This window comes from Cebus imitator, unplaced genomic scaffold (assembly GCF_001604975.1).
Source record: "Cebus imitator isolate Cc_AM_T3 unplaced genomic scaffold, Cebus_imitator-1.0 Scaffold273, whole genome shotgun sequence".
Taxonomy (NCBI): domain Eukaryota; kingdom Metazoa; phylum Chordata; class Mammalia; order Primates; family Cebidae; genus Cebus; species Cebus imitator.
In genome coordinates, this window is record NW_016107588.1 from 667,872 (window position 1) to 682,062 (window position 14,191).

At 46.0% G+C, this 14,191-nt stretch overlaps 1 protein-coding gene across 4 annotated transcripts in view; it reads left to right on the plus strand.

The window, feature by feature from the left end:
* Positions 1-14,191, plus strand: part of MAMLD1 (mastermind like domain containing 1) — a 581,158-nt gene that overhangs the window by 524,599 nt on the left and 42,368 nt on the right. For all 4 annotated transcript variants that reach the window (XM_017500880.2, XM_037728616.1, XM_037728617.1 and 1 more), the window contains one exon: positions 7,313-7,390. In XM_017500880.2, coding sequence (XP_017356369.1) covers positions 7,313-7,390 — 78 coding nt within the window. The remainder of the gene's footprint in view (positions 1-7,312; positions 7,391-14,191) is intronic.

The following is a 14,191-nucleotide window of genomic DNA, read 5'->3' on the forward strand; positions in this document are numbered from 1 at the left end:
GCCAGGCACTATGCTAATAACATTTCTAAGCTCGTGTAATCCTTGCAAAAAATTTACGGAGGCTTCACTTTTTTCCATTTCGTTGGCAAGAAAACAGGCTCACAGAGGGAAAAATGACTTGCCCAAGGTAACCACCAATTAGAGACAAGGTTTAAACAGACTGTGAGGGCTGAAGGCCTACCTTAAGCCCCCTAATCACCCTACACTGCTAAGTTCTTCTATTAGAATTTGTTGTCCAGAGGTTTTGGTTTTTGTTTTTCATGGTTTTTTTTTTTTTTTTTTTTTTTTATAATCAGATTATCTATTTGCCTACAATGTCTATAATGTGCAAGGAGTGTATAGCAGCCCAGTCAGTGCTCCCTGGCACTTGAGAGCTCATTAAGGGCCCAAGAGGATCAGCAAATTCTCAGCAGTCAAGCTACCCTAATGTACATCATTAAAACTACAATAGGAGATTTATCCTCTGAGGTCACTGCTATCTGGCACTATCCTGTGATGTATGGTTTGGGAAACCTTGGGGCAAGTACAACAGTCCCTACAGGGAAATCAAAATGTTATGACTGAAACTAAAAGTAATTTTTTATCCTCACTCTAAGTGTGAAGAACTGAAATGATCTACTTTTCGTTTAGCACCCCATAATTACCTCTGGATTCATTCAGGGAAGCCTGGCTTACTGCTGAGGTGTCCACACATCCACAACGATACACACCTGGGGCTCTAGGGCTTCTGCTACCTGGGCTGCACTCTGGAGTCCTGAGTACCAAGCTCTGTTCTACCACTATCTATGTGACTTTTAGTAAGCCACCAGCACCCCCTTTGCCTCAGTTTACCCATGTGTAAATTAGGGACCCCAAGCAAAACCCTGCCTACCTCCTAGGATTTTTGTTAGAATCGAAGGATGATGAATGAGAAACCACACTGTTCACTGAAAGAGTCTGAGATTTTATAAAGGCCTGTAGTTGGTAACACCAAGACTTGGATCTGAAGATCTAGAAAAACGCAATATTCTGAGAGTCTATATGGATCCCTTTAGCCTACCATGAGAGTGCTTATGTCGTGAATACGATATACCCCACATGCAACCCTAAAATATTTTTGCTACTAGAAGCTGCATCTTGTATGCATATAAAAATGCAGAACCAACCTCCTAGGTACACACCCCTTGCATAGGCAGGCTCTGCTGAGTCATTGTGCAGACATGTCTTTTGTTGCTTCTGGCCATGTTCTTCCCAGAGATGGCTCTAGAGGGATTTCCTGCATGGCTGAATAAATGGGGAGTATATGATGAGCTCACCTTTTCAGGGTTCCAGATATAGAACTGGGATGGAGGGGCTGGGAGGCAGAAGGGTGGATGCAGCAGAGTAGGCTTGTGGAAAACAAAGCCTTCAGAAGTTTCTTGCCCAAAGCAAATGCAATTCATGCTAGATGGAGCATTCCCGTCCAGAAAGAGAGTTTCCACATCCTCTCCAACTCAAATGGCAGTGACCATTGGGTCCCCCCAAACCCTGTCATAGGATATTAGGGCTTTAACAAGCCCTGCCCAGGCTGCAGTTTTAGATGGGAAAGAGCAGTTGGCTTTGAAAAGCTACAGAAGCCAACCCCCTGGTCACCACATTTGTTCATGCTTTTTCCCTTGGCTCTCATCCTCTTGGTGCCATAATTTGGCCTGGAGACAGGGAAAGTGTTGCCTACATCTGCCTCTGGCACTAGCAGAGGCTGTGGTACAGTGTGGTGCAGACTGGCAGCAGGAACAGAAAAGTGCTTCTCTAAAGAAGCTGCAGAGGTTTCTCTGACAGTCTGGAGATCAGCTTTGGGACCCAGCTCTCCCTGCTGCTCTGCCATATACCTCCAATAATGCAAGTTTCCAAGAAGACCCAGGCTGTGAAAAGCAGTGTGGCAGTTCCTCAAAAAGTTAGTTCAACATAAAATTACTCCATGACCTAGCAATTCCACTCCTTGGTATACACCCAAAAGAACCAAAAACAAGTGTTCAACAAAAACTTGTATGCAAATGTTCATAGCAACAGTATTCACAATAACCAAAAGACAGAAACAAAACAAATGTCCATCAGATGAATGGACTGACAAAGTGTGGCACATCTACACAATGTAATATTATTTAGCCACAAAAGGAATGGAGTTCTGAGGTATGCCACAAATGGATGAGCCCAGAAAACAGGATGCTGGGTGAAAGAAGCCAGGCACAAAAAGCCGCATATTGTATGATCCCATTTATATGAAATGTTCAGAATGGCAAATTCATAGAGACAGAAGGTAGATGAATGTGTTGCCAGGAGCTGAGGGAGGGGTGTTTCCATTTGGAATGATGAAAAAGTTCTGGAACTAGGTAGTGGTGCCAATTGCACAACATTGTGAATGTCCTAAATGCTACTGAATTGTACACTTTTAAAAAGTTGATTTCATGCTATGTCAATTTTACCTCGATTTAAAAAGAGAGGACCTAGGCCATGAGAAGAGTTTTTGGACTGACTTCTCATCCCGTGGTCCCTCCAAGTCTCAGCTGCTACAGCATCAGAGCTCACCAGCCTGACTCTGAATGTACGAAGTGGGATCGATATCTCTGCTGGCTAAAAGTTGGCACTCAGGAGCTAAAATGTGCTTATTCAGTAAGCATGTGACCCTTCTGCCCAGCTACAGAGGAATGTTCTGGACAGAAATTGTTTTAAATATGGCCAATGATAGCAGCATCTCTGGTGTGTCCTAGCAGGAAGGGGTCATAGACAGGATGCCCCTCTAGAATGTACTGAACTAATTGGGTGTCTCTGGAATCTTCTCCCACCTACAAAGCAGTTGGATTTCTCAAGGAGAGAAATTTTCTGCATGGCTTGTTGCCATTTTATTTAGCCTACTATTGGGGCACAAAGAGGGGTAAGGTCACCTCAAGCCTAAGCTTTAAAGCTCGTCCCTCAAGACTTCTCAGTCCTGGTACCTAATTTTGTTTTAACTTTATATTGTGTTTCGTAAAGAGGGCCCCAGATTATATAAGCTTCAGTCCCAAAACTAGAGACCCACACACCTCAGTATAGAAAAGAAGGCTCTGATTAACTAGCAACTGTTTTTCTTTTCTTTTTCTTTATTTTTTCCAGCTTGATTGAGGTATAATTGACAAATTAAAAATGTATAATATTTAAAGTGTACAATGCGGTGATTTGATATACGTATATAGTGAAATGATTACCACAATCAAGTTAGTCAATGCATCCATCCGTAACTTCCTAGTTACGTTTGTTTCTGAACTCATAGAACTTTTTTAAAATCATAGAAACAGCAGAAGGCTGGTTGCTGAAAGTTGCAGGGTGTGGGGTGTGAAATGGGGAGATGTCGGTTAAAAGGCACAAATTCTCAGTTACAGGATGCATAAATTTGGGCAAGCTAATGTACAGCACTGTGGCTATATTTAATAATACTGTATTGTATATTTGAAATTTACTATGAGAGTGGATCTTAAATAGTCTCATAGCAACTATTTTTTTTTTTTTTGCCCCATTTAAACTACTCTAGTTGGTGTCCTGGCAATGGGGAGGACTGTCACCTTGGTTCCTGACCTTGCCACTGCAATCCAAATGGGGTCAGTTTTTTTATCATGCCAGGAAAGGAGGTAGAGGCTGCATGGGTCCAGCAAGGGTATCTCCTGACTGCCCCTTCCAGACAGTCTGTCACTGTGTGTTCCCCAGGAGGCCCTGGACCAAAGGCCTTTTCATCTCAGTACCCCAATTTCTAACCTCATAAAGTTATGTTGAAGATGAAAGGAATTCATGTAGTTAACAGGGCTGACGCAGGGGCTTAGTAACTGGTTGCTCTTATTATTTCCTCTGCTTGTAGAGGAAGTTGGTGTAGTCTGTCTCTTTCTCTAGCTCTAGCTCTCCTTCAACCATTCCCTACCATCTGAATTCCACCTTTGCCTATTTCCTCCAAGCCCTGTTTCTGCTTGAGGGCAGGGCTCTGGAGGCTGACAAAGCCAAGTTCATTCCCTGGTTTCATCACTTTTTAGCCAGCCACATGCACTTAAGCAAGTGACGCTCCCTCTCTTCAATTGGGCACCCTGGTCTGTACAATGAGGGTGGGGGTGATCATATTAGTACTGACTTCCTTGAGTCACTGGGAGCATTAAAGTAAAGACTAAAATGCATTTAGCACTGTGCCTGTCACCTAGTAAGTATTCCAAAGTCATTCTTCAGGTTTACTTATAAATCAGGTGTCCCTTACTAAAACAAAAGGAAAAGGAGAAAGGGAAGACGGGAGAAAGATGAGAAGAAGGGAGGGAGGAAAGGAGGAAGGAAGGCAGGTAGGCAAGACTAATCTTTGCTTCTGTTCTCTAACCACTCACACTCAAGTTCCAGCCCCCACCAATTTGGAGATGATTCCCTGATAAATCTCTGAACTGCAGACATTTCTGGTCTTCATTTCTAAGATGGAGATGATAATGGTAATATCTGTCTCATAGAGTTATAAAGATAACTGTGTAAATGCATATAAAGTGCCTAGTACCAGAACAGTCATTTGTGCCTTGTCATTCCAATAGTTTTGGGCAGGGGATTGTGTGCCCTGAGTAGGATGCCTACAGGCAAGTTTGCCACTCATCTGATGGGGCCAATCCAACAAGCATGGAGCCCAGAAACAGGCTTCCATGTCCAGTCTCATGTCCTGCTCTTGGGAAGGCACTCCCACTCCCGACCACAAAACCACTGGGTTTATCTGGGCCACCCTGGTGAAGGTCACATTCCCCTGAACAAAGATCCTCACCATGATGGCACCTGTGTCATCCTGCACTGTGAAGCACTGAAAGAGCAAGGCAGAAAATGAAGTGACTGCTTCCAGAAATGGAATTACCTCAAGTCATATCAATTATCTTGGGAAGAGCCCCTTGGGGTTGTATAGTCCTTTAAGGTCTGAGAGACAATGGAGAGACAGGTCCCAAAGAGTGCTAGTGCAGAAGTAACATACTATGGAAGCCTGGAATGGGTCAAATCATGAGGGGAGCCATCTGGGGCATGGAGGCAGGACTGGCAGGGCCTGGCAGCAAGAAGAGACATTACTACTGCATTCACACAGTCCCAATCAGACGTCTTAGAGATTATCTGGAAGGAGAGCTGTGGCTACCCCACACAGTACGTGATTTCCACACAGCTCAAACTACCCTAATTAATAATGACCCAGAACTTGATTGTTTCTAGCTCTCAGATTAGCAATGGCTCCCTATTTCCCCAGCTTAGCTGTGCCAGGTGTCCTGTCCCTGAAATGCACCAGTAACTCCTCTAAAAACCCACTTGATTCTTCAGGACCCAGTCTACGGCCCTCCCCACCTATCCCATTTCTTATCCCATCAGCATTAGCAAGAAGCCCGCCACTGCCTCAGGGACCTCCCATCTGGAGGCTCAGCCAAGATGGTGGCACTTGTGAGAGTATACACAGGTAGCCAGAGGCCTGGTGGCAATGGGGAACGGCATAAGTGCCCCCTGTCCAATATGCCCGTATCAGCCAAATCTGGGGCCTTGTGGTGTGAAGATATGACCCACTAAATGGGCCTGGAGCCACCAGTGTGGTGCCCTCCATCTCTCTGGGTGGCCCTGGAGGTGAGTCTACAGTTGCAGCCTTCCTGGATGCTCCTTCTGTACATGAGCTCTAGGTGGAGGTGTAGAAAGCTGAGGACAGGGTCAGGCATAGCCCAGGGCCGCCTAGAGTGTTTTCCACTGGTCTTGTTACTCCCTAGGTGAAAGAAAGTCTGGCTTTTGTAGGAACTGCCTGGGTCCCTGGTGGTGTCTTTCCTTCCTCACCTCTGAATTATGCTGCCTCTTTAGAGCATTCTAGAAAAGGGGTGTTTTCTCGGTTCATTGGCTACATGGCATGGCTGCATCCTGGTAACACTTTCCAAGCATCAGATGGTTGGGGTCTGCAATGAGGAGCTCCACACAATTCATAGCCTTCAGCCAGGCCCCTCGCTGAAGTCCTACATGGGACAGAGGCGGCCAAAGCAATTTGAAGAGGGACTTGATGGAGGCCACACATGGAGTCTTTGTGTTGTGGCCCAGTACTTACTGTGGTTTCCCTGCTCCCATTGGCCTAGACCATCTGCCTTACCATCTACCCCTTCTCCCAAGAAAGGGAAGCTTCCTAGTCTTGGAGTTGGCACTAAGAGCCACCCTCAGTGGCTTAGACAAATTTCTTCTAACTATGAGGTAGTGCACTAGATGAACTACACTATAGGAAATGCCAGCTCTGTGGCCATCATTTTACAATGCAGCCATACCTAAGAGCCTAGGGCAGGCCAGACCCAATGGATGGGGCAGGGGTGGGCCACAGCTGGAGGACTGAACGTGGGATGCCAGTCTCAGTTACAAAGCACTCCCTGGTGGCGAGGCAGCACTCCTGTGGAGGTCTTTGTTATTGGAAAATAGGAACCCATCATCTCTAGAAGGTTGGAAGCACCATGGTGAGATGGGATGTGCGTCCAAGAATTAAACTGGTTTGGAGTTCTCTTTTAACTCAATCATCACCACCCCTTCACTTAATGCATGCTGGACTTTGACCATAGAAAACCAAACTTGAAATTGGGATGCCTACAGTGACTGGTGAGGCACCTAAGAGAGGGTTGGTTTGGGTCCCATGTGACTGACATATAGCAAAGCAAATATTGGCTTGGGACCCAAACCAACCCTGTCTTAGGCTTGTTAAGGCCCCATTAAGGATAGTTCCTTGGAGGTGGTTGGAGAGCTGGCAGCCTTTCTGGTGACTGGTGACTTGGTAGGACTTTCTAATAGAATATGTCAATAAGCACAGCTTATTGATCCAACAAGTGCAGACCTGCTACTCTCAGGATTCACATTGCTAGTCTCCTGTGGACAGCAGGACAGGGCTGGGAGAGGGAACGACTCAGGAACAGGAGTGGTCTGGCAGCCTGGCCCTTGGAAGAAGCCTAGCACTTTTTCCCCTGAAATCCATGTCTGTGAGTCACTGAAACAGTACAGCCCTTCTTGTTTGTCCACTGCAATGTTTCTTTGTAGCCACTTAGTCTTTATTAAAACAATCTTTTAAAGGGGGAAAGTTTTATTACTAGGTCATTTTCATGAGGAATTCGTTCCCGGAGGAAGGCCAGAGGTGCACCCCACCCTGTGCCCCACAGTCTGTGTTCAAGTAATTCCCTATTAAAATGTCATGGAGATATTTAGGGAGGCTCATAATTTGATTCAAGTAACAGTCTGATCTGTGCCTCTCACTGAGCTGGTGCAGGTGTAATACTTTCTTTAAGAGTGTGTGCAAGTGGCTCTCTCCTCAGCCTACTCTCACCCCCAGGGAAAGAAGCCCTCTTGGATGGATGAAGAAGGAAATTTATCTTTTCTCTACAAAAGCAGCCCAGGAAGAAAGCATCAGGTAAGCATAAGCTTACCAAAGCTGGGACCCATTTACTTTACAAGTGGGGAAACTGAGGCCCCAAGTGTGAAAGAGACCTACAAGAGGTCACAGCACTACGTCCTTTAGAGGCAGAGTCCAGGGAGAAGTGAGAAGGTTGGGCTTAAATGATCTCTGCCCAGTGGCCCTGAAGGCCTCCTACCTGGATTCTGCCTACACTTTTCCCTTTTCCTGTGTGATTTTCACCTTGTTAGCCAAATTCAAGCAAAATGCAAATTAAGTTTGTGAATGTGGGTCCAGCAGAAACGGGGTCATCTGGATTGGGACAGGGCCCTCCCCTTTGACCCTCAGCTTCTATTACAGGTCCCTCAGCAGCACATGCTTCCTCTATAGGTTAACCCAGCAAATCCATCCAGAGTTTCTCTTCCAACAGTAATCATCTCTATCCCGCCAATAATAGTACATGGGAATGTGTTTGGAGAAGACTTGGTGAGGGTTTCTTCCTGGGAAACAGACTACAGGCCTCATCAGGCTTACCATGAGTGGGTGGGAGCAGCCTGTCTTGAAGGGCTCAGCAGTTCTGACAGCCTAGGAGTTGGAGGCCAGCTCTCAACAAATGCTTGGTCAAGGGCAGAATACATTGATTCCTCTCACGAGATGGTACAATACAAATTCTGAGCTCATTAAATTCATATACATCTGTATGTTGAGGGTCATCCTTAGAGCTGTCAATTCTTCCAACTGGTATGTCTCCACTACAGAAAAGGAGGAAGTAGTCCTAGAACACTGCCCACCCAGGTCTGCTCATCTCTGCCTTTGTCAGGGCTGTTCCAGCCACTCCAGGCTGCTGCTTAGATAGCTCTGGTATAAGCCTGTTGAAGCCCCAGCCCTCAGGTCAGGGTAGCTGAAGGCTGGGAACTGTGGCAGGACCCAGAGTGGCAGGTGGTGGCAAGGAGCATGAGGCAGGAGTTTCCAGGCTCAGCCACCAAGACATCATCACTGGCTGTCAGGTCAGTGCTGTCAGGACTAGGTGACTTGCCTCTCCCTACTTCCACCCCATCCCCCAATCCTAGTGAATGCATCCTTATTTGTCAGAGAGCAAGAGAGGCCCAAAGCAAGGACACAGAGCCTTGAGAATTACATCAGTAGTGATTACTGCTCCCCAAGTGCTCTCCTCAGTGAGTACAATGGAACCTTTCACTGATGCTGTGAGGCACATGTGGTAGGCCAAGTACCCATTTTACAGAAGAAGAAATTGAGGCTCAGGGAGGGGAGCGGCTTGCCCACAGCCACACAACAAATGGAGGAGCTAGGACTTAACGAAAGTTCTTCTGAGGCACATTCCTGGCCCTTCCTCCAACCCAGCCTGCCTCTGTCTGCATCAAGTGCTGGCCCAGGGTGAATCAGGGCACAAATAAATCCCCGATGTGTAGGTCGAGGTTCTTGCTCCAAACCACCCATTATCAGAGATTTGCTCCTGAGACATAACTGACTCCTCTTGAAGCTAATCAGCATTAGCATTCAGGGTTTCCTGCCATTCCCAACCACCCTGGTATACTCCAGAGCCTCATGTCTTAACAATTCTGGAAATGCTCAAAATCCTGTTTGTTCCACAGAAAGGTCGGTTTCGGTTTGTTGGGACATTCTGCTGAAGATAAACATGTAAATTACACATCCCCAAATACAGGCATTGATACTATACACATGGATATTCCTCTGATCCCATGTGCAAATGCAGACATATTCATTCTCTCACTCTCTCTCCCTCGTTCTCACTATTTTTCTCCCCACCCCCATCTCTCTGTCTCCTCAAACCCATTCCTGATACAATATTTTCTTATCTATTCTATGCTACCTCCATCATGCCTCATGACATCTTCATTACTTTCTTCTTAGATAGCCTACTAGAGATCATCCTTGTCCTAAGAGGGCTCGAAATCTAATTTAGTTGGCCAACATCAGGTGCTTCAAAATTCATCAGGGAAAATGTAACAATATGGAATAAAGTTGTTCATGGAGTATGAGTGTAAGAGAAGAGACTGGGAGAACCAGCAAAATGGTGATGCAAAAAGAGTAGACTAAAAAAGCCACAGGTGGTTTTTACCTTTGTGTCAATTTTGTCCAAGACCTGCATGCCCAGCGGCCTCTGGAAGGAAAATGAGTCCCCCTGAGTTCATCTTTCCTGGCTACCTTTTTGACCTCCTATCCTCTTGCCCAATAGGAACAGTGCATACCCTTTGCTGGCCTTTTTCTTGGTGTCCATGTTAAAACTACAGCTACAGTGTCTAAAATTAAGCATTTATAACAGCCTGCCAGACTTCCTTGCAAAGAGTCTCAAGTTATATTCTTTATTCTCCTTATGCTCATTTTATGAACATGGACTGTATTCTTATGATCTCTACCTTCTCTAAGAAATTTTTCCCCTTTTTTGTCATTCTGGACTAGAAATACAGAAAAGGAAGAGTTGCCATATGTCATTGTTCAGACAGAACCAGAAATAATGTTGACTTCAGAGCTGAACTTGTCTCTATCAGAAGGGAAACCTTTGTTTCTCACTATTTAGGGGGTGGGGAGGCCATCACATGCCCTGAAATGCATTTTAATGAATGCTTATAAGGTCATGGGGATCACATTGGTGGCTTTGTCTGCCAGATTCTGAAATGGGACTCTGCAGGCATTTATGTACGGAGAGAAAGAAATTCATTTCTAAAAGATGCCAGGGCACTGTCACTCACTCCTTCCCCTTTCCTCGCCACCAAAGGCAGGGCCTCTGGGAGTTGGGACATCTGGGGTCCAATGTCCTTATCCCTTTGCTAATTTTCTAAAACCAAATCATATCCCATTCTGTTTTGTGTAAGTAGAGAAGTTCGAGATGTGCTCTTTAGAAATCCTGCCAGTTTCTATTGATTGTCACAGTGAGAGGGCTGAAGGAAGCAGTAGCTGTGAGACAGCTAGTACTAATACCACAGAGACTGAAGAAAAGCACATGGGTGAAGCAGGAAGATTCATTTGGAAAGGACTGGGAGCTTGGTTGGGGGCCTGCCACCCACCCCCGCCCCAGGATGCTGGGAGGGGAGGTCATTCCGGAGCAGTGAGCTATCTCCTGCCCTTGATCTAAAATGGTGGCTGTGGGATTTAGTCAGAAACACCCAGTCTGGGCAGGCAAAACCTCAGTGGCATCAGCCACAGGCATAAGTGACCCAGTGAAGGCATGAGTGTGGCACTGGGCACAGGGGAAAGCCCAGCCAACTTCTCGCAGTAACTGCGAAAGAGGAGACACGAAAGCAAGCGTTTATCTAGGGGGCAAAATTAACTGGATAATAGATTTCCATGCCTCACTGATGTCTGGTAAAAGCAGCTGCTATTACAGTGAGGCTGAGCACTTCCATGTAAACACAGCCACCTCTCCTTGGCCTTGTTTAGGGTTGGCTGGTGTTCTTGCTGCTCAGCCAGGGCACTTCAGGGTCACTGTTGAAAGCTCGTTCCGTGAAATCCAAAACATGGAGCTTCATGGCCTCTGACAAAGTAGAGTCTCATTGAAGTCTATTGAAAAATGAAAGCTCAGAAGAGGCTTGCAGCCTGCCATTCTACCAAAACAGCAGCCTCAGTCAGCATCCCCAGTCCCACCCCTGAGAACAGCCAGGTAAGCCTGCCCGCTTTATTGGGCATCCTCCTGAAACATTCAATGAGTGTCCAGCAACAGGCTTGGCATAGCAAAGGTAACATCCGCTCCAGCAATGGGGGCTTCCTGGGATCTGCTTTGTTACTGAGGGGTCAGTTGCTTACTAGAATTGGAATTGATCACGGACCATTTGCTTGGGATGTAGTTGATGGGTGCTGGAAAAGGTGTGTGTACACAGGCTCTCATGTAGGGGAGGTGCAGCCTCCTTTCCTTTGCCAGTGGCCCCTGCTGGTACCTTTAGTGTCTGGTGGTCATGCCCTGCCTCCTCCATCTCTGCACCTTACTTCCAGCAGGTTAATGGCAGACGAACAATTAAGTGAGAGCTCTGGGAGCCCACAGAAGCTGCCAGCAAATTACAGAGGCTCACCTGGCAGGGATGCCAAGCCATTGCCCCTCACAGCCCCTGCCCTCCCCTCCTTTCCCCATCGCCTACTCATCCTTGGCCTGCCTGGTTCTGCATTGTTTTGCCATTGCTACAACTGTCTTGCAGTTCAAGACATCATGAACTGCACATTGGGCCTGACTGTTGCCAGTTCAGACTCCCTGCAGGGGGTCCTTATGTCAAACCCACAAGCAATCATCCCTGATTGATCTATTTCATACATTTCTATTTTTAACCTATTGGATCGTTTTGGATTCTTTGGGAGAATGTAGAAGAGACACAATTTCAGTTTGGGACCCGTGGCTTGTTTGTAGGTTGCTCCGCAATGGATTGAGTAAATGGCTGAACTTCCTGTGTTGGGCCGTTTACATTTCCTTGTCCATTGATTCATTCACCTGCCATTTACTGAGCACCTGCTGTGGGCCAAACAGTTAGTAAGCTGCTCCATGGGCCAGCTCAGGGGCACTATGGGTGCTGTGCCTACTCAGTCTCCTGGGAAAGTGGGCACAGATGACTGCATGGGTCTCAGACCTCTTATTGTGCCTGCTATACCCCTCTCCAACCCATTCCTGCCTGACCGATGGTATTCGGGCCTCAGATGAGTTTGGTGACAGGGCTGTCCCTTAAAGTGCCCTTGTTCAGGTTGTAGGCATCTCAAAAGAAAAGTAAGTGTGCAAGTGTTCTCACTCAAGTTGATAAGCCCCTTCTGCAAGAGCGATGCAGTGTCCTGCCATCAGCATGGCAAAGGCAGTGGGTCTGGAGGCAGCTGAGTGGTGGTGGAGGGCCCTGCATCTGACCTGGGCCTTGTTGCCCTGTGGCTGAGCAACTCTGGGCAAGTCCTGCCCCTCTGTCTTTAAGAAGGGGATTGGACCCCCAGGACACTTCCAGACCTGCCCTATAATGCCAGGTACCAGTTAGTGAGGAGCGACTAGGTGTCATACAATGTGCCCCATTGCACTTAATAGTCACAGCAGCTTCATAAGAAAAAAAACTACAATTACACTCATTTTACACATAAAGAAATGGGCCCTGAGAGGTTCGGTGTCAAGGCCAAGATCAGAGCCCTATGACATGCTGCCTCTACCCTTGCTTTGGGCCAGTGGTTTTCTGCCTGGCTGCCTGTTGAGAATCAGCTGTGGAGCTGTTGGAAAAATTCCTGATGCCTGGACCACACCCTGGATGAGACAGAAGCAGTCAGTTTGTGGTGCAAGGGCCCAGGAATATGGATGTTTCTAAGTGATTCTGATGTGCAGCAAGGCCTGAAACATACAGCCCTGGGGATCTACTTTGATGTTCACTTGGCCATGACAGTCATGCCCCCTATTGTGCTGGCAAGTGGCCCCATGACTCCCTTGAGCTCCTAGTGGGCTGCAAGCTCATCAAATCAGAAGAGCCAAATGTGAGGTGACATCAGAGGATGAGCACTGTATGTCCCAGTGAAACTTCCAAAGCTGAAAAGGGGTTTCTTGTGGAAAAAAAAAAAAAGAAAAATGCTTTGAAAGAATTCTATCTGTTCACCTGTCGGCATTCAGGTGATTTCCAGATCCCTCTCTTCCTTGCCTTATTTTGATCATTCCTGCACATACTTCTTTGCCCCCACTTCCTTTCCCATTTACCTGCTAACATACAGATCATGGTCATTAACATAACAGTGATGGATGACCGTATGAAGCCATGAAAACCAGGAAGCCTCACATTGCTGGTGACTTTGCTTTGTTTCCAAAGACTGTGCTTCTATAAATGGTGGGCAGCTCCCCCAAGGTTCAGATCCCAGATTAGAGCTTTTTCCCATTGTTTGATATCTCCTCAACCTGAGGATGCATCTTCAGAGAGGAATTTCTTATTTAGATAGTTTTATACTTTTTTAAATTTTTGAATGACAAGTCCTTCTCATTAAAGACAAACAAGCAGAAATGAAGAGAATAGAAAGGGAATTGCCAGTCATCCCAAAGAAACGACCACTCCAAATTGATGGATATAGGTTCTTCCAAATTATTTTTTAGGTACACATAGCAGAGTGTGTGTGTGTGTGTGTGTGTGTGTGTGTGTGTGTGTGTGAAAATAAATGGAACAATGAATACAATGCCTACAGTGACTGTTATGAAATTTATGCTTTTCCCCAAACAATGTTTTAAACAGCTTCCCAAGAAAACACATCCAGATCCACTTTTTTCCTATTAGGTCTCTGTTGCATTCTGTTTTATCACTGCAGCCTAGTGTGTTTAACCAAGACAAAAAGGCTCAAGTCTATACCATGGTATTCCTTTGTTAAAATCTATGTGTCTGTAGACAGGTAAGAATGAAAAGTATTTAGCTATTTCTAGTTTTCTCTCCAATGCCTGCCTTTGGCAGCATGGTTCATTTAGTGATTTCTGCATACTTTCGTTGAACTCTCCTTGAAGTGGGCAGATCACCCTTTGCATACCGTTCTATTCCATTTTAGTACACAAATGTAATAAGACAGTTTAAGTGAAACATAGTAATGAAGAAATAAGCACTATGGTTCCAAAAACAGGCTGTATTTCATAGTTTTCACCACTGTAAGTCTTTAAACTGAAAGATCTGTTTTATCATGCTGATTTCCTGTTCATTAGCTTTAATGTACCAAGTCTTTATAAAAAATTCCTCTCTCTCTCTCTCTGTCTCTCACTCTGTGTGTGTGTGTGTGTGTGTGTGTGTATGTGTGTGTGTGCTGTGTTTCTCACCTCTCTTCCCTTCTCTGCTCTTCTTTCTCCTCGCCTCCTCTCTCCTCTCCTCC